We start from the raw sequence: 22,876 nt of genomic DNA, 5'->3' as shown, positions 1-22,876 counted from the left end.
TATTGAACCATGGATTAAAGTTCAAGGACTACATTGAACAAATTAAAAGTTCAGAAATCAAATTGCATATTGAGCTAAAGTTTAGGGATTATTTGTGTCATTTTCCCATAAAAGAAAGTAACATAATGCATAGAAATAGACAAGATATAGTCCCATATAAAAGCATTAATTTGGAAGAAATTAAAAAAAAAAAGAGGGTCCAGTCCGAGTAATGCGGATAGGCGATTCCACACATGAAAATTGGAAACTGGATAAAAAATCGCTAATTTCAATTTTCGGAATTCCGGATTGGTGCCCTTGAAAAACGGCCAGAACCATCCGGTCCGGTCCGGTCCGGACCGTTCCCGGTCCGAATCCTGTTGCCCACCTCTGCTTTTGCCCATTCGGTTCTTCTCTATACGTTCGCGAGTCCCTCTGCCTCCCAGACAGAGCCCCGCGTTTCTCCGTGTCTACCTGCGATCATCGGAATGGAGTGGATGGACATGGCGAGCAGCTGCTTGATGGACGAGGAAGAAGCGGAGGAGAGGAGCAGAGTGTTCGCGGAGCTGAAACCTTACTGCTTGGACCTGCTCGACCTGGTCCAGCGCCCCAAGAAGCATTCCCCTGCTCTCTCCGCCCTCCTCCGCTTCCTCCGCCGCTCGCCCCCCGACTCTCTCCATCCCTTCTTCGAGTACGTGCCCCCCCAGCTTCCCCTCTCTTCCTCCCGACCCTATCTTCGGTTTCAGCGGATGCCGCTGCGCTTTGCTCTGGTACCGCAATTTGTCCGAGGCGAATCCCGTCTCCGAGTCCCGGCCTTTACGTTCGGTCTCCGATCGTCGACTCTAGCTAGTAATGTCGTTCGGGTCTTCGAAGTTCGTGCTGGTGCTATTCGTTGAATCATAATGTCGTTCTGCTAGTTTTGTCTCTGATCGTCTCACATTGTCGTTGTTCATTTCCGTGGCGACGACGAGTAGTAAAATTGTGGAGGAATTAGGATGAATTTAGGGTGTAGCTGCTGGCTTATGAGATGATTATTAGGTGGAGAACATGTGAGCAATCGTTCTGTTCGACATTTCGATGCACACGGGAAATACTTCATCCAAAATGATGAAGGAGGAGGAAAAAATACACATAGAAAGAGTACCATTTAGCTGAAGTGTTTCATACCTGATTAAAGAGGCTGAAACTGGAACGTCTGTAGTTTCCCAACTGTTTTCGACAGTAGCTCGGATGCCTGTTGTGTCTTGCTCACGTTTCTCGCTTTTCCCCTGGCTCGGGAGATGGGTCTTTGCCTGGTCTGCAGTTCTTTTGACCTGACCGTTTTCTTGCATCCAGTTATACTTTGTTTCCGCTGCTGCTTCTGTTAGATGTGGCAGTTGACGGCCGAACCCAACGCAAGATTGATCCCGAAGAACATGAGGTTCCATCTCATAAACCCCATAGGGTGAGTGATATAGTGGCAGAAGCTGTGCTCCAGTGTTTGGAGGAACTTCTGAAGAAATGTTACTTAGGATCTGTCGATCAGGTGATTCTGCTTTTCTTTTTTACCTTTTCATATTGTCTATTCTCTGTATCTCCTTTTTGTTCCCGTGCACTTTGTGGCAATTTTTAGTGACAATCGAACTTCTATATACCGTATAACTGATGAATAAGCCTGCATGTGATGCTCTTCAAACTCTTCGTACAGTGTGCACTGCTGGTGCTAATGAGTGCTTCCAAGCCTCGCAGAATCTAAATGGTCATTGCAATGATTTGTTTATAGCTCAACTCAGTGAAACTGGTCATGCTACACTGCTGTGTAGTTGTTGTTAGGTTAGGACTATTTGTTGGTAGCAGGGAGGCACTGCTGTAGCCTTTGAAGGCGATGAGATAACATCTTTGAGATCTTTCCCTCTAAAAGTTTATATGAGTATGATTATTACTAAGATTTCTTGGTCTAAGGCATTATGAGAATATCATCATGGGAATAAGTTTGTTCCTTGGGATGCTCATTACTTCCCTTCCCTAAAATCTATGACTCATAGGTTGATTTTTCAATGGATTGGTTGTGTGTCACCTCCAAATTTGGGGCTAGGGATGATGCTGGGTGTCAGGTCGCATATCCACTTCATAGTTCATAGGCATCCTGAATGATACCTGCAAGTCAAATCATTGTTAGATGTACTACAAAAAGCCTTAATACTTGTGTGTCAGATTCCTTAACCCATTTCTATTTGTTGGAATATGATCCATTCTTCTTGCAGATGGTTGTGATACTAAAGAAATTGACTTATGGAGCTTTGATTTCTCCCTCTTTGGCTTCTGAAGAGTTCCGCGAAGGAATTATCAAGTGTTTTAGGGCGCTTCTTTTGAATTTGTCACCATGCTCTGATAGTTCTTGCTCATGTAAACAAATTACGGGGTTGCCTGCTCTTTTAGTTGGTGATGATATGCTTACTCACCCTGTTAGACGTTCAAGACAAAACTTGGGAGGGGAATGTTTACTTGCATTTCTTCAGACTCAGACTGCATCTGCTGCTATTGGACACTGGTTATCACTTCTTCATGAAGTATGTAAAGTTTTGTCAGGCACTTCCTTGTTGCACTTCAAGCAAATTCATATGGAATTAATATTGGTGTTTATGCAAAGGCTGCAGATTTTGAGGCAACGCGCGGGCATCGAGGAAGTGCAAAGCTTCGAATAGAAGCCTTTTTGACACTACGGGTTCTTGTTGCTAAGGTAATTCTACAAGGTATAGGGTTTCAGATAGAGGTGGCAATTCCTGACATGACACCAGCACATGATTCTAGAAGTAAGTAATTTAGTTAGAGAAACCAAAACTTGACACGACTTTACTCAAAATTGACATGAAATGGCACATTCTTATAGAACTGAATATAGGAATTCTACATAATCTATGACCTTAAAATCGGTTGACAGTAAAGGTGTTTCACTTTCAGAAAATTTCAACAGTATCAGAGTTGATGAGCTGAGAAGAGTATAAAAGGGCGCTGTGGTTCAAAGAATAAATTCTTGCTGCTTGAAGGTTTTTGTCAACAGTTCAATGACACGTCTATGTATATTGTAGATGTTGCAAATGCCTTCTTCCCATTGATCCTGTAATTTGTGGACAAAAGAAGTGCCTTTTCTTTTTATGATGAATCAAGTTCATCCCCCAAATTGCTCTTGTCAATTTTGTCTCTGACCGGTTCAGATCTCTCTTGTGGCAAGAAAATATTGATGAGAGTTTTTTTGATGGAATTGGTTACAGGTTGGCACTTCTGATGCATTAGCTTTCTTTTTGCCTGGTGTTGTTAGTAAATTCATTAAAGTTTTGGGTTTCGCAAGAACAATGTCAAGTGGTGCTGCTGGCAATATTGAAGCGATCGATCAATCAATTAGAGGATTGGCTGAGTTTCTGATGATTGTTCTTGAGGATGATGCTAACTCGCTTTGCTTGGAGATGTCCTTGGATAGTAAGATGAATTCAGAGATTTATAATTCGACAGATTCCTTCCTCAAGGAACTTCGCAGGTTACCTGTCAGAGATCAAGGTCATGAAGAATTATCAGATGTTAAGGTTGAAAGTAAGAAAACTGTAGATGCAATCCAGGAGCAGAAGAATGCTGGATCTAGCAAGGGGTTGCAAACTTTGACAGTGAATCGGACAAAAGAATGGGTTGAGGAAACTTCAGCCAATGTTCATAAACTGCTTAGTACTACTTTTCCACATGTATGTGCCTTCAATTTTATGTGTTATGAGATTATCCAAGGAAAATGAGAATGTACTTGGCCTTTCTTAAAGCTACTTTATAATCTCAATGATCTTATTTTGTACTTTTTGATATTTGATTGGTTGCTAAGCCTCTTACATGTTTTTTCAGATTTGTGTTCATCCAGCAAAAAGGTTGAGAAGAGGACTTCTTGCTGCTATAGAAGGAATTCTTACCAAGTGCAACAACACACTAAAAGACAGTAAATTGCTGCTTCTGGTGAGAGGTCGCCTCTTCTTTTTTCCTAGAAGAAATAATAATTTGAAGCAAATTGGTATGCTTGTATGGGTTTGCAGTTTATTTATTTTTTTGCTGTGTGAGAATTCATGGATCTCCTTCTCCATTCTGGGAGCGTGAAAAAACCCTGAGGCTCAGCCCCCTCCATTGTGCTTCATTTGCTTTATAGAAGTGAACACATTTTAAAGCCAAGTGTACCATGTCTGTGATTGGTTGACTTGTTATCTTCATGTGAGTTTTCTGGTTAATCTTATTCAGAATTAGATTCTGCAGTCTCACAGTTAAATGTGCTCGTGTTTTCCCTTTAACTGTTGACTGCACCTTCATTTTGTTGTTCAAGGATGCTCTCTTCAGGATTAAGGATTATTAGTTCCTGTTGTGATCCTCACTTTTCTTTCTTTGGTAATTTGAAGAATTTCAACCTAACATCACTTTTTATTTCATCTAAGGAATTAACTGCAAGTTTTCCTTGACATTAAGCCTGTGTCAAGTGGGTGACCTTCTTTGACATCTAAATTTTTAACATCTTGAAGGAGACCTATATCTTTCATCTCCATCATTCCATACTAGATACCTAATTTGTAGTGTCATTCATGATGTTAATAAAAGCTCCAAAGACAGTATTACAGGGGAGATTTCTGTTGATTTTTTAAAGTATTCGTGAAAAAGTTGGTATCGACAAAAAATAACAAGGCTTCTTCTCAAGTCATAATTACTTTGCTAAGAAAATAAAAGCCTGGTTGTAAAGTCACTGTCAATATGCTTCTGGGAGTCACTTATTTTCTTATAACTTATATGACTTCATAGTTCTTGACAATTAAATTCTAATCCGTATATTCATCGAGTATGCTGGTTCAGTCTGTTTTGAAAATAGTTTTCTTTTTCTCTCTTAATCATGCCAAACCACATGCTATCTACAAACTGTGAATATCATTTCTCCTTTCGAATGATTGTGCGAGTAAAATGTTAAGTCTGTTGCTTCTTTTGCCTGGCATCATAACCTTTTTGGCTTCTGTTATGCATTGAAACTTAAAATGGCTATGCCTCTGACTTGAAGTTAATGCTATTCCCCTAATGCAGGAATGTCTATGTGTCTTGGTTGTTGATGATTCTGAAGAGATTTCTGCATCTGCCCAGGAATTTCTCAGATATTTATTTTCTTTCGGCAGGATAGAGACTGTAGAACGTGATATTGCTGAAATGCTAAGCAGGTTTGAGCTTGACCATGGTTACGAGATAGGTTTTGTTTACTGCTTCTGCTTGAGAGGTTGAACTAAAACTTGTTTGGAGCAGGCTTATAGAGAAACTTCCGAAAATGGTGCTTGAAGATGAGGAGTCTTTTGCACTATCAAGTGCTCAGCAGCTGCTTGTTGTCATGTATTTTTCTGGTCCTCGCCTTGTTGTGGATCGGCTACTCCATTCTCCTGTATGTACGGCATATCATTCATTAGTTTATTGTCATTATAAGCTTACTTGGTACTCACCGGTAGATTGATGTGGAAATTAAATATGCTTAATTTTATCACCCCCATTATAATGGAAATATGATTAAAAGTTTGCTTTGCCCTCTCCCTTCAGTATTGTGTCCAATTTTTTCTCACTGGAGCAGTGACTATGTGATAAGAGTCTTAACAGCTTTGTGTGTATGTACCTTTTTGGCGATGAATTCATCTTCCTTTTCCTCCCCTTTCTGAAATTTAATTGATTTAGTTATGCTTTTAGCTCAACCATCATGTATCATTGTTTAATCATTGAAAGTCCTTTTGTACCTTCACATATCATCTATCAGTAATTTCACATTCGTTTGACAACTACTTGCATTTTCTTCATCTATATTAAGCTTTTGGATGCCAGTGATTACTTATGCTACGCTTTTAGGGGATTCTATTTCCTATACAGCTGTTTGTACCTGGCTGATGTTGGAGCTGACTTAGAATTGCCATTGCTTTCGTAGACATGTTAAGTAAGTTATCAAAAGAATCAAAGTCTAGTTGACAACTCTGTTGTGCTTTCCTCTCCATTGACATTCTTTTGATTTTGACAGGATATAAAATCCTTGGGTAATTTATACTGCAAGATTTTCATCTGTAGAGCTTCTTGATCATAGATATTAATCCTGCTTCTCCTGTGATGCATATAGGTAACAGCTGCACGGTTTTTTGATGTCCTTGCAATGTGTCTTGGTCAGCATTCAGTATTCGCTGGTTCTCTAGAAAAGCTTGTGCTGGCTAGATCATCTTCCATGGGATACATCCGCTCTGTTGCAGAGTTGAATTCCCAATCTCATTTCACCAGAGACCACCAGAGTGCCTTTACTGATGCTCAGCGTGAAGGTGCTCAGGTGAAAGAAATAGGATATCTTCAAGAAAACATTGAGAAGAGTAGCGAGCTTCCACGAATGCCCCCTTGGTTTGTGAATGTTGGTAGTCAGAAACTATACCAGACCCTTGCGCAAATTGTTAGACTCGTAGGTTTATCTTTATTGGCAGGTCATTCCTATGCTCAGATATTGTTTTCTGCAATTTCCCTCCATCATTCAGGCAATTCTATGCTTACCATTGTTACCACTCTTTATGATTGTTTGTAGATTCAAGATGTGAAGGCCATTTGTCGGCAATTGCTGATATTCCACTTGGATACTTGCGAAAATTGGTTTCTGAGATTCGGATTAGAGACTATAATAAAGAGAGCTGGCAGTCTTGGTATTATAGAACTGGTTCGGGACAGTTACTGCGGCAGGCAAGCACTGCAGTTTGTATTCTAAATGAGATGATATTTGGATTATCAGATAAGGCCTTTGAAAAGTTTGAGCAGATGTTCCATAAATCTACTTTAAGTCGAGATGAACTTCAGAAGCTCAACTCTGGTCTTGATGATCGTCATTCTCCCACATGTCCATCTACATGGAATCTCACACTTGAGAATAGCAATGAGAGTCAACTGATCGATTGCATTGGTAGAATCTTACATGAATATGTAAGTCCTGAAGTGTGGAATTTTTCACTTGGACAAGAATCCTCACATGTGGAATCTGACGGCAAAGATGAAGATTTTCCTGTGCACTTTCTCCATGATGCTGCCATGTTACGTCAGGAAAGTTCAGCTTTTCCAAATTAAATGTGCTTGTAAAAGCTAAATAATGTTTATACAGCAGAAATAATTAATATTATTTTGTTCTCTTCCTCTCGACCAGGTGATTATTGAGGGGATTGGCATTTTTAACATGTGCCTTGGCAAACATTTTGCTTTCAGCGGCTTTATGCATTCATCTCTCTATTTGTTGCTTGAGAATCTTGTTTCTCCAAACTTCCATGTCAGAGCAGCTGCTGATACCGTTTTGCATGTCATTTCTAAAACATCAGGCTATCTATCGGTGAGTGCTGATGTGAACTCTTATTTTGTTATACTAGTAAAGGGTTCATAAGGATGTTGTGGTAATTTGCAGGTTGGCCAACTAGTTTTGGAGAATGCAGATTATGTGATAGACTCCATATGTCAGCAATTACGTCATTTGGATCTCAACCCTCAAGTGCCTAGTGTGCTTGCTGCTATGCTTTCTTACATTGGTGTAGCTGAGAAGATGTTGCCATTGTTGGAAGAACCGGTATAACTATGCTTTATATTCGGTTTTACTTAGAGCAAATTAACTTTCAAAAACCTTTTCTTTGAAGCATAGCTGTTACAAAGTTTAGCGTAGTTCACCTTTGTAACATATCTTGTGACTATTCACTTTAAGGCCTCTTCATCAGTATTGTACTTGTATCATAAGTTGGTCGCCTTTCTACATTCTGTTCTTGTAGCGATTTCTTCTCTGGTAGTTGAGGATCTTGTAATGTTCTCTCTATGCTAATTCGCTGCCAATTTTGCAAATTTACAGATGCGGTCTGTTTCACTCGAACTTGAGATACTTGGGAGGTATCAACATCCAGATTTGACAATTCCCTTTCTAAAGGTATATCCAATATCAATACTAGCTGCATCTTTACCACTCAGGCCTCATTAATCAGCACCTTTTAGTATGCAATGACTTGGAACTTGCTGTGCTTCTCCATGGCTTTAAGAAACACAAAAGAAAGAGGGAGACATGTGCACTTCTGGGCAATAACTATGTCTAAGAAGATATATTGAGTTGTGAAAGACCAGAGCGAACTAGGAATTTAAAGTTACTTGGCTCCCTCATTAGTTGGCATCATCGGCTTCTTCCCTTAACTTCATCCTGCTCAATCTAGACTTGAGTCTAGATTTGTTGGTAACCTGCGCTCCGATACCAATGTTGGGCAGTCTTTGGCCTCTCTCACCCCAAAAGCTAGCTCAAAGGGCGAGGCTTTCCATCACACTTATAATTTGATCACCGGCCCCTTCCACAACCGATGTGGAATAACCCTAACAGATGGACCGATGCTGGACTTAGAATGATGTTTTAGTTGTTACAGAGCTTTACTATGCTGTTCTTTTTAGCTGAATTTTCCATGAATTCTCTTTAAAGTACAATGCTTTCAGCATGTTTTAGTCGTAGACTTGATGGCAATAAAAAACCAATATTTGTCTCTGTCGACATGGAAAGATGAATTTACACATTTTAGTTTCCCTGACCTAGAGTCAGTTTGAATGCTAGACTCTGGATAATTATCTCTTCAAATGTGAATTATAGTTATTGTGATTGCATGGTAATTGCTTAACAAACTTTTGTTCATTATGCATATCTGAAAATCATTCAATAGGAAGCTGAATGATGATCTTATTATTTATATCTAATATTCTGTGTTCTTCAGGCTGTGGCAGAGATTGCAAAATCATTGAAGCGGGAAGCATTTTTGTTGCCCAATGAAGCTGAGTCTTTCCTTCAGCATGTGAAGGTGAAAATTTCAGAAAAGGAGCAGGGATTGAGGACAGAGTCAGGTCAGTCTTCAATGTTGCATCACGAGGAAAGAGCGTCCTACTGCACTTGATCAGGCAATTCTTACGTAATAGTATGTTATTGCCTTGTTTGTAGAGTCGTAGTTTATGTCAAAACTACTATAGATCTTGGTACAATTTTGGAGGAGCACAAGGCTACTGCTTCCCATTGCACTTAGCTTTAAATGAACCTCACAGTCCACTGTACTTCCTCACAATCGTTAATTTGTTTAGAATCAAAGGTTCCTTTTCCTAGTCAATTGTTTTCAACCACCATGTTGGTATCATTTATTTCTTTCAGAATAGAGTAAACTTTTCCATTCTTTATTAGATGCAATGTTAGTTTGTTGCTGACAATATTACAAGTATCGATTTGCAGTTCTTGTATCATCATATTTTAGATGTGAAGCGAGAAGTATGCATGTAGATTAGATTGGACACGTATTTTCCCTCTCAAAAGCTGTTTCTTCTATGTAACTATTTGTCCAGATGGCTGTCAGGAGGGGCAAGAGCTGCACAATTGGCAGTTTTTGAAATCAATCCTTTTATCAAGTAGTCATTCCAATAGTGTCATGTGGTTCTTAGGGTTGTTCCTCTCAGATATTTCCAATACTCTGCCGTTGATCTTTCTTTGCATCTTTTCTACTCTTTTTGCAGCGAAGAACATTGAGATAGAGTTATTGAGCTTAATGATGCACTTAGCACCAAATGTCAACTTTCAATTGATATAGACGTTTTTGGATTTTTTTTTTTTGACATTTGGGTTGTGTTTTTTTCAATGATTTGGATGTCATCTAGAGATTTCTGTTAGGACACAGTGACAAAGTGGTAATATTGAAATAACGTCAAGAGCTGAACGATTTTCGTGAGCTCGTGATGCAAATGAGATTATGTAGTTAAAATTAAATGTACTTCCAAGTTTAATGACTAAGAAAGATACTACCCAATTTAATTGCTTATTACTACTTTGCATAGAATTCTTTGACTGTGCGCTCTATATGTATGTAAGATATGCATGATTTATGTCATCTCCACGTATATAATTTTTATTTTATTTTTGGCCAAAATATAATTTATCCTATTTCGGTGCCTAACTAATTCTGAATTTTTTTCCCTTTCGTTTGACTTGACGAAAACAGATGTAGCTGGTCGTCTTCTAGTTTGGTGCCTAACTAATTCTGAATTTTTCTCCCTCTTGTTTGACTTGACGAAAACAGATGTAGCTGGTTGTCATTTTGATGATAGTAGTGTGCACGAAGAGTTGGAGGAAATCACATTCAAATTGAACAGTTCCAAGAGGTATAGACGAACAATTGGATCAATTACCGCTTCGTGTTTAGTGACTGCAACCCCTTTGCTTGCCTCATCAAAGCAACCAATGTGCTTGGTGGCATTGGATATCCTCGAGGTACTTTGGGCTAGATGCCTGAGTCATTTTATCTTGTACATTGTGCTGTTGTCTGTCAGTAGACAAGTCAATTGTTAATGCTTTTTAGTAGTTGGAATAATGTATGAATAGGAGTTGTTATGGGTAGGAATGAAAGTAGGAGCTGGAGCAGTCTCTGAAAACAATGAGAATAGGAGCGGTCAAAATCCCATCTTGGAGGCCACACTCGTGATAGATTTTTTTCTACAAGAATACCATTTTGCAAAGAGTCCTAATGCGTGCTCATGTTTCTTTTGAAGGATGGGATATTGGCTTTGGCGAATGTCGAAGCAGCCTACAGGCATGAGACTCAAGCAAAAGAAGCAATCGAAGAATTTATCGAATTATGTTTGCTATATCAGCTTCAAGATTCATTGGATGCTGCTGACCAACAAACAGATGAGAATAGGCTACTTCCAGCAATGAATAAAATATGGCCTTTTTTCGTAGTTTGTGTTCAAAACAGTAACCCAGCGGTGTGTGTTAATTTTACAGTTTTACTTTTTCTCTCCCTACGGCATGTGATGGTTGAAGTACAATGATTTAAATAAAGAAAAGCATGCCAACTTTCAGAGCTATTTTATGGGTGACATTCGAGTTCTTTTTTTGTCAGGTTGTCAGGAGATGTTTAGCTGCAGTGAGTTCTTCGGTGCAGATCTGTGGAGGAGATTTCTTCTCCCGCCGGTTCCACACCAATGGTGGCCACTTCTGGAGACTACTGACCGCCTCTCCGTTTCACACCAAGCACGATGTCAGAAAAGAAAGGATCCCATTACAGCTTCCTTACAGGAGCGTGGTTCCATCTCCCAACGAGCCAATGGCTGAAGTTTCCACCCTCAAAGTTCAAGCAGCAGTTCTTAACATGATTTCTGAATTATCCCAAAATAAGAAGAGTGCATCGGCATTGGTAGTAGTGCTGAAGAAGGTCACTGGTCTGGTTGTGGGCATTGCCTGTAGCGGAATTGCCGGCCTTCAAGATGCTGCTCTAAATGCCTTACGAGGACTGGCATCCATAGACCCTGATCTTGTATGGCTTCTTCTGGCTGACGTTTACTACTCTGTGCAGAAGAAAGACATACCTTTGCCGCCTACTTCTGAGTTACCGGAGATCAATCAAGTGTTGCCCATGCCTTCTTCTCCAAAAGAATACCTATATGTTCAGTATGGAGGGCAGACGTACGGTTTTGAGATTAATGTTTCTGCTGTAGGAGTAATGTTCAGGAAACTAAATACTCTCGTTTTCTCCAACCAAATGTACAGCTAGATCAGAATCACTCTTTGCTGTCTTACTGATATGCATCAAGGTGGTTTTTTCTCTCTTGTGCCGGGGTGGATATTTCTAGGTGAGGTATTGCAAATTCTCCGTAAATGCCAAAGCTATTGCAGGATTCAGCAGTTCCTCCAGATATACTTTCAAGCAGACAACTAGTATGCTTCCTAGAGAAATTGTCAATTGAGCGAACTCTACCAGCCCTGTCATCTTAGCCCCGTTGCCTAATCGTCAACCTCTTACTATCACATCAACCTCAAACGACATATTTCGTCGATGAAAGGAAGGTCTTTAGCAATATCCGCAGAGAAAAAGAACGAGCCCCCAGCCAAGTGTTACATGTCTCACTCGACAACGTCTTTTCCCTTGAACCTCATTCAATACGCAAAGGGCTTGAATTAGCTTTGTCTAGGCAGCAGAGGGCGCTACCCGCTAAGTGTCGCTCATTCATTGGTTTTTGCATAATCCATTACCCGGTAAAATTATCTCCCACTCATATCTCTCCCTCTCTCTCTCCTCTTGGTCATCATCCGAGCAACTCGGACGATCACCTCTCCCACAGCCACCGTCATTGCCCATCGCTGCCTCTCACCATTGTTGCCTTGGCTCAGCTGCCAATACTCGCTACTGTCACCAGCGACTTCTCTCTCACAGCCGTGAACTACATGCCGAAACAGATCTGCACAACAGAGTTCCATCTCAACACCTTGCCATGCCGTGGCCTCCAATCCACCGTAACCCACTTGCCCAGCACAACGAAGTCACCTTCACCAACTGCCTCCACGAGTGGGTGGCATTGATGTGATCGACCCACATTGGCAGGCTATCACCACCATCAATCCCAAGAAAAGTCAGACCCCGCTGTGGCCAAGACAGGGATCAACCACAAGCGCACCTTGGAGCTCGTCCGGGTAACCAATCTTAGGCTCAAGGTTGAGCTTTATTTCTATGATGTAGCCGCCGAGCACGCAATATTCAATGTGGGGGAGAGAGAGAGAGGGAAACAATCTCGGTGATTGATTGTGTTATATTACCGCTCATTTTCTAAATATGTACTTCATTAGTAAAAAAACAACCAACTCAATATGATATCACTTTTGAGCAAAAATGTGACATCTAAATTAATGCCTTTGTACCCAGCAAACACAAACGCACGGGGAGGGGACGGGAGGGGAGGGGGTGCGGAATTTCATGGTTGCCATTGCGTCGAACATTCTACATAAAAGGCATCAGCCCTGACAATCGTCCAAATGATGGAGCATCAAGAGAGATCACTTATGACACGTTCACATTTGTCCTCCAAGATCTTCACTGCCTCGGTAAACAAAACTTCTGGAGGTAATGCTCCGGTCGATTCGATGGTAACTAAAAACAGGCAAAAGAGAATTAATTAAGACTGTACTTGTTGCAGGATTCTATCTTAGCTCTAATGATGTGTGCATGCACCTCATTGGTTATTACTTACATATAAAATGATCCTTAACTCGGCGTAAGGATACACTCTTCTCCCACTCTTCACCATCTCTGATGCATTCTCGACAAAGTGTGCAAGCTCGTGGTCTGGCAACAGTTGCTCTTTTTCTACCTGAACAACAACATAACTATCACTCAAGAAAATCCAACGAAAAGAAAACAGGAGAGATCAAACCCTGACTAAAAAACAGTATGAAATCCAAAATATAGCCAAATCATTGCGAACTACATCTAGATGGCATTTCTCGGGATGGACGACCCATTGACTGTTTCTCCCATCAAAGCAGCTGAAGAAAGGGCAACTTACCATCAGCAAGATCTTCAATCTCAAACACATTAGCAGGGCATTTTTGCTTAAGTACTTCAGCCTTCTTGCCCTTAATTTCTTCCATCAATACAACCTATACGAGCATGAACAAGATATTGAATAACATGTTTGACAAATATATGCTTATGTACAAGGCTGCTACACCGAAAGAAATTAAGTTGGGCAAGAGACATGCCTCTGGAAGCATTCTGTACCAACAAGTGGCAACAGGAGACCACTTTGCATGTGTTTTCCCAACACCCTTAACGGCATGTGCTTCCAGTTCAATTTCCTGCAGATGACACCATTCAAAATATTTACATGATTTTACAAAAAGTTGATCAATGACAAGTTTGATCACCACTCTCTTTAATTGCTTTAAATATTTCCTTGAACAAGATGCACAAGAAGCTTCTAAAAAGCAGAAAGCATCTATTTGAGAAAGTGAATCAAATTAGCTGGAAATAACCACGAAAAAAATAAAGGGCTCCCCATAACATTCTCAGATCACAAAGTGTCATGTCACCTGTCCAACTAGGAATTGCATCAACTAAATTGGACAATTCAACAATACTTCAGCTATATTTTTTAAATTACTAGTAAGCCAAGCACTGCACCATGGACAGAAAAGGTCTTCCAGTTTCATGAATCGAGGAGCCATCTTGCCATCAGAACTAAAGCAGACTATTTTTCGAAGAAACAGATAGCTCCCGGATTGACTTTGTTGAATAAACCTTTCAATTCTCACCAGAAAAGGAAAATAGAACTGATAAGAGCTCTTTCTTTGGATGGGATGACTGCCAGAAACAAGGATGCTCTTGCTGAACCACCGGAAAGTGAAAGAATCATAGGAGTTTGCTGATAATTTGCTGCTAATTCATTTCTCTAGCCATGCAATACACTGATACATAATAGTTGGGGCAACAATTTTCACCACGGCATTCCATAGCCGCAGCAATGCTTAGCCACACTAGTGCTAGGAATTTAGCATTACCCTCTGGAGTTAAGACTCCTACATGCAGTGAAAACCCCCTTATTCTTTAGGAGAGCAAATTCAAACTGATCCCCTTGCTTTCCCCTCTCAACTATAAATTTCTAACCCATAAAGCACGTTTCCGGCCACCCAAAAAAAAAAAAAAAAACCAAGCACATAATTGTTCCAAGTTAAAAACATCATTAGTACAGACTCCTATGGCTCAGAAGCAGAATGCATAGAGCAAGATGTAATGCTTTTATTAATGCTGTTGAAGAGTATCTTACTAGACTAAACAATGGTAAGAAGAGATAACTAATTATGACAAGTACATGATATATAAGACCATCACCTGGCCAAAACCAAGTTTAGCAATGATGATATCAGGATACACGCTAATTGGATTGCCTGCAAATTCTGGCTTGGAGTCCTGACTGCAAGTAAACAAAGTGTAGGTTTCTGGTTTTGAAGTCGAAGTCAAACTTTCAGATGTCTTCAAAAACTCACTCCCCTTTGGAAGCCACTTTAAATCATTTGATGTCACTGTACATACACCAAAAATCATTACAATGAGAGATGAGAGAAAACTGAGCAATTTGAAATACTTTCAAGAAATAACGAATTGATAATATTGATAGAAATAACTTACCTGTGAGACGCTGCCCACGTTCTTCACAGCGGACATGGAGCTTGAAAACTATAGTGTTCTTCTCATTTGGTGTATCATTCTCTATAGGTTATAAGTGAAAGTGGTACATCAACAATAAGAAAACTCACAAGGTGCCACCATACATTGATTCTTCAAAACGACAAAGAAGTTGAACAGGCATGCATGCAAAGCCCAACCTGATAAATAATCGAAAAGCCTTGGGTCAACCTTGATGGGAATGAGACCCAAGCGATGAGCAAGAACTTCATCTTGCACCACTGATGTATTATTTGCAATAAGAACCTTTTCAATGGCCATGGTGGGAAGCTGCATGAGCAAACATGGACACATCGGGAGATTCGATTAATTCCAATCAATCAGATAAGCCACTTGCAAAACAAACCTAAACTAAGGTTCAAAACAACAAAAGCAAACTTCGAACCAATAAAATCTTGAAAGATAAAAAAAACAGAAGAATTCTCTTTCAGTTGGACTGTCGATGGCTCTTCACAGCTAAAAGAAGTACAGACATTTGTTAATACGACAACAAAAATAACAAACTGCAAAAGAACTTTTGCCTATGTAGCAGTGAAGAGCATAAAGCGACACAACTATCACCAAAAGAAAATCCCTTAGAACGTGCTGAAGCGTCTATCCTATGGCAAGTGACGGGAGAGACAGTAGATTTAATAACTGAAATAATAGAAGTTATAGCGACACGTGAATGTACTGGTTTAGTAACTTGAAAGAGACAAAGTCACAAATCAACAGGAATGCGTTCCGAATTCGAAGCGAAACACAGATAAACGGAAGTGCATCGCCCTTGGCTTACTCCTTCCTTAGTGAAACAAAGTTTGTTCTTTTTTTTGGTCGAAAATTGCAAAACAAAGTTTTTTTTTTAGGCGGCACATATATGAACAGGTACAGCACGTATATGAACTGGACCTCTGAAGTCGTTACCGATTATCGAAACTAGAGGAGCCAAAAGCACCCGGAATCTACCAAACAGTTGTCTGAGGGAGGGAAACGAGTACACCCAAGGAGAAAGAGCAAGGACTTTTAGGAATGGGAAATTATGAAGGAAGAAAGAAATAAAGAAAGGAAAAAAGATGGGGGGGCACCTCGGCCAAGAGGATCCTCCGGAATGCATTGGCAATGGAAGGATTGATGCCGACCATATCAAACTCCATATCGTCATGGCTAATTCTGCGGACATCGACCCTGAAGTTGTTGCAGAAGTCATCCAACCTCAAGCTATTATCGACGCCGAGAGACGCGTAAGCTCCAGAGTATTGGATAGTATCTGTCTACACAGCAGCAGCAGCATCTCTAGAAAATTAATAAGCAGAAAGATGCGGAGCAAAACCAACCTCCCTCAACTTAACAATTCGATTCGATTACTGACGAGGAAAAGAGAATCAATGAACGAAGATACGGACGCAGCAAGAGAGAGAGAGAGAAGAAGATGAAGAGGAGGAGGAGTACGTTGTGAGGAGCATCGAGGTTACAGAGAACGCGAGTCTTGCGAAGCTCGAGGTGTGGGGGCAGCTTCGTGGAGGGAACGTCGGATCCCTCTGTTGTTTCCGCCATCGCCTCTCAGTCGGAAGAGGAGGAGGAGGAGGAGACGAGAGAGAGAGAGAGAGAGAGAGAGAGGGTTTAGGGTTTTAACACTTCACTCGCGCCCAAAAACCGGTTAACAACACTCATAAAAAGCCGCTTTTCCCCACGACCAAATATGTATATTTAATTTACCAAGATCGGATTTAGCGGCACGTTCAGTAAAGTTGCTTTATTTCCTTTTTATTGTGTTATTCAGCCCCCATACAAATTCATCCGAAAGGAGTTCCTGAGTAAGAGGCTAAACTGCTTCTATATGAGATTTCATGTAGATCTCAACATCCCTCGAATATAAAATATCAAAAGCGTATTTCTTACTCCCGAAAATGATAAAGATATAGGGAGAATTAGGAGATGGGCGTGTGGGTACTGATACGTTAAAATAAAGAACACAGTTCTATTAATCCGCTAAATATATACATATAGACAAGCAGGACGGCCCTGATCGGAGCTTCGGCTCCTGCTCCGTGGTGAGGATAATCCTTAGCCACCAAGGATCCACGAAGTACCCCAATTAGGATAACCATATGATGTATTGACAACATCGGATGAAATAAAACTTTTCTAGCTCGTTTTAGCCCTACATGCGACTACGAACCTATTATTTTGATTAAGCTGAAGCATTAAAATAGTTTAGCAGCACAAACGCAATTAATCTCCAAATTAAGCCTCCAAGTTGGATTAAGGAGGATAATTACTCGATTGTATCCTCGTGAAATTGAGTGAGACAATCAAAGTCTCATTTCTTTTGGAACATTTGGGGGAGCTTCGTGGAGGGAACATCCGGCATGTCTAGAGCACGCCATCATGCCGAGGAAGAGGAGGTTGCTTTTCTCTGCTCGACTAGTTTTAGGTTTCTAACACTTCGCTCGCACCTCTTCGGCTGTAAATTAATACGTAATTTCGCACAATAATGATAAAACTTTTTAGTCACTCATTTTCCTCTACAACATATTAATTGTGCAAAGATATGCTTCAATGCCACCTTCGGTGTCGATTGTGAAAACCTCCTCACATATTTGGTTTGGACTTACTCGATACAAGAGATAGAGATGCACGTCCCCTTCACGTCGTAAAAGTAAAAAAATCTAAAAGCCCGTGAGGCGGAAAAGAAAAAAATGAGAACAGAAAGGTTGCACTTCAAGCCTTAAAACCCCGAGCCGCGTACCTTACACAACCACCGGCAACATTGAGGTCACACCACATGAATCAAAGTCAAGAGTGAATGGCAACACAAATGGGGCAAACAATCTCTGCGTTACAGATTCCTTTCTTCCTCAAATTGTAGATCCGATACACTAAATAATTTGTCTGTTCTAACGAATCTCACAATAGTTTCTTCTATCCTATTTTTATCCCAAATTAGATGAGGAGAAAACAGCAGAAAGGTACTTGCTCAAGGCTATTCTGTAAGCAACTTAAAAATGAATCGGAGCAACTATGCCCGTGCGCAGACAAACAACAGGAACGGAACATCCCATTTGCATGACACCATGATTGTGAGTCATGACTATGCAGTGGGCAGGATAGCAAACTTTGAACTTTCCAAAATTGTAGTCTCTCATTGATATTGACCGGTTGACTCACACCCACCCGTTGTGGTTCTGTGCTATCATCAGGAGCTGAATTGCTCTTCAGCTGCTAGCTCCTAATGCCTCAGCTTCATGCTTCAAAATCTTGAAATCCCCAACAAGGCCGAACTAACCTCGGTTGATGGGTATCACTCGGCCACAGAACCAGGTTTTTGCGTCTTCAATCCAAACAGATTCTCGAACAATTTGGGTGCCATGGGAGGAATGTTCATGGCCTGAGGAGCCATGAAGTTGACTATCTTTTCGTGTACATGATACCTGTCAGTAAATTAAAAATGCTTACCTGTACAGAGATATTTTCCATAAGCCAAGAGGCAAGATCAATTCAAGATGAACCAAATTACCTTATCTTCCGACTCTTGGAAGCACGCCGATCGACTACCTTCCTCTTCTTAGTTTGTAGTCTCCTTAAAGCATAAAAAGCAGCCTCTGGATAACAAAATGGCAAATACTCAACGCTGTGAGACTACCATCTGATGAACAAATGGCAAAGTTTTTATCTTCCAGTATAATTAGTAAAACAGTTTACTGGGCCAATTAAACCAGAGAATGACTCGTGACGTAATATCAATTCCTCAAACCGACAGATGAACTGTAGTTCAGAAACTCCAACCACTTAAGTTGCAAGCCAAGCATTTGAAGAACAAAACCAACAAAGCATCACGAGTCACTGGCGGAGCTACGCCCTTCTTATAACCCTCGTCAGTAAAGGACACTAATGGAAAAGATGCATAAAGATGTGGAGTTACGAATCATACTATACCTGATGATGTTGGGTCAATTGTCTCAAAAAATTCCTTCAGCAAATGCTGATAAAACTCTGCGTCATCCACAAGTTCTGAGTCACCCTCTGCATTTGCCTCCTAATTACAGCAGGAATGAAATAATTCGTCATCAGCTATTAAAAGGAACGACCATTTATGGTCTCGCGTGCAAAATAAGAAAGATTGGTTAAAAGACAAATTTTCTTCATTTCCTTTTCAAGACCAATCAATGCTACAGACAGCTCCATTAATATTAAGGGTTTTAGAATTTAAGTTTGCTCCTCGTATCGTGACACTGCACGAGATCAGTGGTGTCTAATCAAGAGTGGCTCACCAATTGCTTATTTGATCGAGAGTATGAAATAAAAACTATTTTAATCTAGCACAACCATTACATTGTAAACAACTTAGTCCTAGAAAAGCTCATAATGAATCCAGCATGGCATATCAACAAGGTATGTAGTATGACTTGCTATACACATCCCAAAGAAATCATGGCATGCCCAATTCCCATAATTACAGCATGACTCAGAGCATAGCACGTCCAACCATGTTCCAAAAGCAATGTACAGGATAGGTGGTTTGAATTTAAATACCTCTTTGTTGGTGTTATCCACATGCTCAGGCACCTGGCCATCAAAATATTAGGTAAGAAACAGCAGGTGCAGATAGGTTGAACTTCGCTTGCCATGCAATCCAATCCAAGTATTGGTGAAAAAACAAGTATATTTCTATTTTTTTTAAAAATCTAATGAGGATTTTTAACTTACCGACCCAAATATGCCAACAGTTGACCACCTCTGTTGCATCTGCTTAACCATTCTGCTGGGGTCCCTCATGTAAGAAGACACTTGTTCACTAATATTCTGCTCAACAGCCAAAATCAAGTTATTCTTCATCCATTTCTCAGAAAAGTTTAATTAAATTGAGTTCCAGGGCCAAACCTGATTAAAAGCATGTAATTTGTTTTTCATAGCAGCAGCACCAGTTGTCACCTGCGTTTTTCTATGCCATTTGTCCACTGACTTGTCTCTAAAATGAGCCATTCTAAAATGCAAGAGCAATTAAAACTGAGTCAGCCCAAATCACTGAAGACATGAGCAAGCATGTGCAACAGTAAAACAAGAAGAAAATTTCACATGGAGATGAACCTATAAGTTCATCAATTGCCAGACAAGAAAATTCTCCTAAGGCCTACACAAAATAGAGTTAACTAGGCAAAAAGGTTCATATACTCACTCAAGTTGATATAGTATGTGATATGAGATGCTCTGTTCTATCACACATGCAGGTGAAAGAAAGATGATATTTACATCCACGGCTGAACCATCATCTAGATTTATATAAGAAGGTAACGAGCTGCTGTGGCCATATTTGCATGAGTACCTTCTATGCATCTGCGAAATTTGCGACCATTCGTCATCAGTATGCCCATTGTTGCTCTTATAATCCTCCAATTGCCTTTTTGATTGAGTAGAATTACCTAAAGGGCACGACAATCATAAGATGAAAAAAGATCGCAACTATGCCATTCATTTTCCCTTCATAAGACAACTGAGATTTGTACATGTCAAATTTCTGTCCTAAAGGACATGACAATCAGAACATGCAGAGTCATCTTCATCTAATTAAGCTAATCAACAAGTATGAAGAAAGATCATAACTGCCCGATCCAAATTTCCCTTCATCAGACAACATACATTTTGTACATTGTCAAAACTTGTGCGTGTATAATTTAAACTATCAAGGATTCCGTAAATTTCTCATTAAAAAGTTTAACTTCTGAATTACAGAGTAAATCGTTTGGCTGTACCTTCTGCTGTATGAGCAATGGCTGGATTATTCTCGAGCAAAGCCTGCCATCATATGTGTGATGTGAGATATATTGAGAACACCAAGCATCATGTCATAATGACTGGTCGCAGGGACACGAAATTCCGATGTATTATTTCACAAAAACAAAAAACAATCACAAAATCTCAAAAAAAACTAGAACTGAAAATGAATCAGCCATGGATCATTAAGCTAGACACTTGTATAAAAACCTTTTTCTTATTGTGCGTAAGAACTAGAACTCACAGTTCATACGTTAAGCATTTTCAAATTGGAAAATAAGAAAGCTTAATAACAGAAACAGACAGGGAGAGGCTATAATTTATTTCTTTTGTTTCTTTTGGTTTCTGTCCATGCTGATATACTTATATTTATTTTAGTTTCAAATTACCTTCACACTGAACCAAACCAAACACAGATAAACAACATCAGCTAATGGTTATTTCAAAACAGACATACCTCCTGCAGCTCCAAAATGGAACCCAATGTCTCCTTGGTGGACGCTATCACATCTACATAGGCTTTATTGACATTTTCATCTAACTCGCAAAATGAAGACCGTACAGGTTCCTGTATAAGTAAAAGGCATGTGAACCTCGTATAAAGATATGGCATGAAACAGTGAGAAACAAAAAAAGGGGAACAAGCAATCTACACCTTGGGTAACCGGTTTGAACTTGAGAATGGTTTCTGAAGTAAAAATCTCAATTCAAGAGTTTTGTCCCACAAAGCCTTCAGGTTTAAGAGAAATATCAATGAATCAACTCCATATCATACAGAAAGAAAGTAAAAACACAGAAAAGATATTAAACAAGAATAAGATTAAAAAGTATTGCTGGATCTGCAATGCCTGTTGCAAACTTGCAAGGTCGAAGACATTGAACAAACCAAGTTAGTTATAAACTTTTTGGTGGATGGTTTTCCCCGTAGTGAATTGTCATTGTAAACTTCTTGAAACAACATACCTTCTGACTCTGTACTGCTTGACCTTTTAGAAGATCTTCATCCTTGTGTTGCTTCAGATTCTTCAATATGTCTCTGCAGAATGTGAAGTGAAGCAAAAGATATAAGTTGCCATAAATGGATATACACACGCATTGTTACCACAATCTATCCTCGTTAAACGCCACCACTACCCAGTATTCACAACAATTCAGCCTTTTCCTACTATGGGGAGCTTGCTTCATGAATTCTACTAATTAACGAAACATAATCTTAGCAATAAGATCAAAACAAACACTAGACTGTACGTGTAATCTGTGCTCGAAGAGTAAATTATGAGATGTAAGCTCCAATGGTGAAAACGGACACGCTCAGGAGAACATCTTCACCGTCAATGCAACTGCTGTGAATAATAAACAAAGCTAAAAAAAGAGGAAATCTCACTGCTCCTGGTTCCGAAGATCCATATACTCCTTCTCGAGTTCTTTCATCTCGTCATCTTCTCTACCACGATTTTGCTCCTCGCCGTCCTCTTCAGATCCTTCCTCCTCGTCACCTGAACTGGCGTCTCCGTCCTCATCACTTACTTCTTCTTCCTCCTCCTCCTCGCCGCCATCATCCATTCCACTATCACCTTCTTCGACATCATGGTCAGAATATATCTCGTCAACCTAAAACGATTGACACACTCGATCAGAATCAACAGATTATGGGCACCCAACTAGATAAAACCGCCGAATTCCGACTTACCAACAGCTTCCCATCCTCTAGCTCACTGCCATCCTCCGAATCGCTTCGAGCTTTTCTCGCCCGCTTAGAAGATGATCCCATCGTAAAAAGCCCTGAGATACGAGCAATCAACCCATTCACCGAATTCAAAAAAACCAATCGGAATACAGCCTCTATCTAGTTCCGCCAACGAGTAACAAAAAGGAAACGCATCACAAGCATAGTCGCCCGACAATCTCAGGACTCGAAAGAGAAGAAGGAAGAGACAAATAACGGGGGAGAAAAAGCTCATTACTCGCGACTTTCGATTCCAGAGAGCAAGAAACTGGAAGCGAAGCTGCGGATTGCTTCGGCTCCGACCTTTCGAATAGTTGCCTCGGTTGGGTGACTCGGCTGGGTTTAACAAACAAAAACCCTTTCAGGCGTTACTCGTTCA

The 22,876-nt window shown here is 40.2% G+C and overlaps 3 protein-coding genes across 6 annotated transcripts; 1 reads left to right on the top strand and 2 right to left on the bottom strand.

The window, feature by feature from the left end:
- The first annotated feature begins 394 nt into the window (after positions 1-394).
- LOC115689602 (uncharacterized) lies at positions 395-11,615 on the top strand. Its single transcript, XM_056307205.1, has 17 exons — positions 395-670; positions 1,315-1,504; positions 2,223-2,528; positions 2,609-2,698; positions 3,231-3,692; positions 3,844-3,951; positions 5,050-5,180; positions 5,263-5,395; positions 6,110-6,458; positions 6,557-7,063; positions 7,164-7,342; positions 7,415-7,573; positions 7,847-7,921; positions 8,742-8,868; positions 10,083-10,273; positions 10,552-10,767; positions 10,905-11,615. Exons 1-17 carry the CDS (start codon positions 468-470, stop codon positions 11,553-11,555), a joined length of 4,077 nt encoding a protein of 1,358 aa, XP_056163180.1. The 5' UTR covers positions 395-467; the 3' UTR covers positions 11,556-11,615.
- Positions 11,616-12,621: 1,006 nt separating this feature from the next.
- On the bottom strand, positions 12,622-16,616 carry LOC115689603 (uncharacterized). Of its 2 annotated transcripts, none has more exons than XM_056307206.1 (9): positions 16,449-16,616; positions 16,085-16,270; positions 15,161-15,290; positions 14,964-15,044; positions 14,667-14,857; positions 13,538-13,633; positions 13,342-13,435; positions 13,027-13,142; positions 12,622-12,926 (listed from the first exon to the last, which is right to left on the bottom strand). In XM_056307206.1, exons 1-9 carry the CDS (start codon positions 16,551-16,553, stop codon positions 12,870-12,872), a joined length of 1,056 nt encoding a protein of 351 aa, XP_056163181.1. In that variant the 5' UTR covers positions 16,554-16,616; the 3' UTR covers positions 12,622-12,869. The 2 variants fall into 2 exon arrangements, with proteins under 2 accessions (XP_056163181.1, XP_030471564.1); XM_030615704.2 differs by having other exon boundaries at positions 13,027-13,146; positions 16,449-16,614.
- A 1,202-nt stretch (positions 16,617-17,818) lies between these two features.
- Positions 17,819-22,870, bottom strand: LOC115689636 (uncharacterized). 3 transcript variants are annotated; one of them, XM_030615756.2, is made up of 14 exons: positions 22,736-22,870; positions 22,462-22,553; positions 22,156-22,382; positions 21,735-21,807; positions 21,427-21,501; positions 21,229-21,339; positions 20,750-20,792; positions 20,323-20,419; positions 19,881-19,983; positions 19,707-19,802; positions 19,533-19,565; positions 18,936-19,035; positions 18,517-18,601; positions 17,819-18,430 (listed from the first exon to the last, which is right to left on the bottom strand). In XM_030615756.2, exons 2-14 carry the CDS (start codon positions 22,540-22,542, stop codon positions 18,301-18,303), a joined length of 1,254 nt encoding a protein of 417 aa, XP_030471616.2. In that variant the 5' UTR covers positions 22,543-22,553; positions 22,736-22,870; the 3' UTR covers positions 17,819-18,300. The 3 variants fall into 3 exon arrangements, with proteins under 3 accessions (XP_030471616.2, XP_056163208.1, XP_056163209.1); XM_056307233.1 differs by lacking the exon at positions 22,736-22,870 and adding an exon at positions 22,620-22,683 and having other exon boundaries at positions 22,462-22,555; XM_056307234.1 differs by lacking the exon at positions 22,736-22,870 and having other exon boundaries at positions 22,462-22,609.
- Between the last annotated feature and the right edge of the window lie 6 nt (positions 22,871-22,876).

This window comes from Syzygium oleosum, unplaced genomic scaffold (genome assembly GCF_021117445.2).
Source record: "Syzygium oleosum isolate NSW1041296 unplaced genomic scaffold, Sole_v2.1 Sole_v2.51, whole genome shotgun sequence".
Classification (NCBI taxonomy): Eukaryota; Viridiplantae; Streptophyta; class Magnoliopsida; order Myrtales; family Myrtaceae; genus Syzygium; species Syzygium oleosum.
Note: the sequence above shows the minus strand (reverse complement) of the source record. Positions and strands in the feature narration are given on the sequence as shown.

Coding starts and splice junctions, on each gene's coding strand:
- LOC115689602 (XM_056307205.1), top strand. CDS start 468: ATGGAGTGGATGGACATGGCGAGCAGCTGCTTGATGGACGAGGAAGAA. Junction 2,699..3,230: donor TACGGGTTCTTGTTGCTAAG/GTAATTCTACAA, acceptor AATTGGTTACAG/GTTGGCACTTCTGATGCATT. Junction 10,274..10,551: donor TGGCATTGGATATCCTCGAG/GTACTTTGGGCT, acceptor TTTCTTTTGAAG/GATGGGATATTGGCTTTGGC.
- LOC115689603 (XM_030615704.2), bottom strand. CDS start 16,553: ATGGCGGAAACAACAGAGGGATCCGACGTTCCCTCCACGAAGCTGCCC. Junction 13,634..14,666: donor CTAAACTTGGTTTTGGCCAG/GTGATGGTCTTA, acceptor TGTCATCTGCAG/GAAATTGAACTGGAAGCACA. Junction 13,147..13,341: donor GATTGAAGATCTTGCTGATG/GTAAGTTGCCCT, acceptor GTTGTTGTTCAG/GTAGAAAAAGAGCAACTGTT.
- LOC115689636 (XM_030615756.2), bottom strand. CDS start 22,542: ATGGGATCATCTTCTAAGCGGGCGAGAAAAGCTCGAAGCGATTCGGAG. Junction 21,808..22,155: donor GATCTTCGGAACCAGGAGCA/GTGAGATTTCCT, acceptor CACATTCTGCAG/AGACATATTGAAGAATCTGA. Junction 19,566..19,706: donor CTGTTGGCATATTTGGGTCG/GTAAGTTAAAAA, acceptor TTTGATGGCCAG/GTGCCTGAGCATGTGGATAA.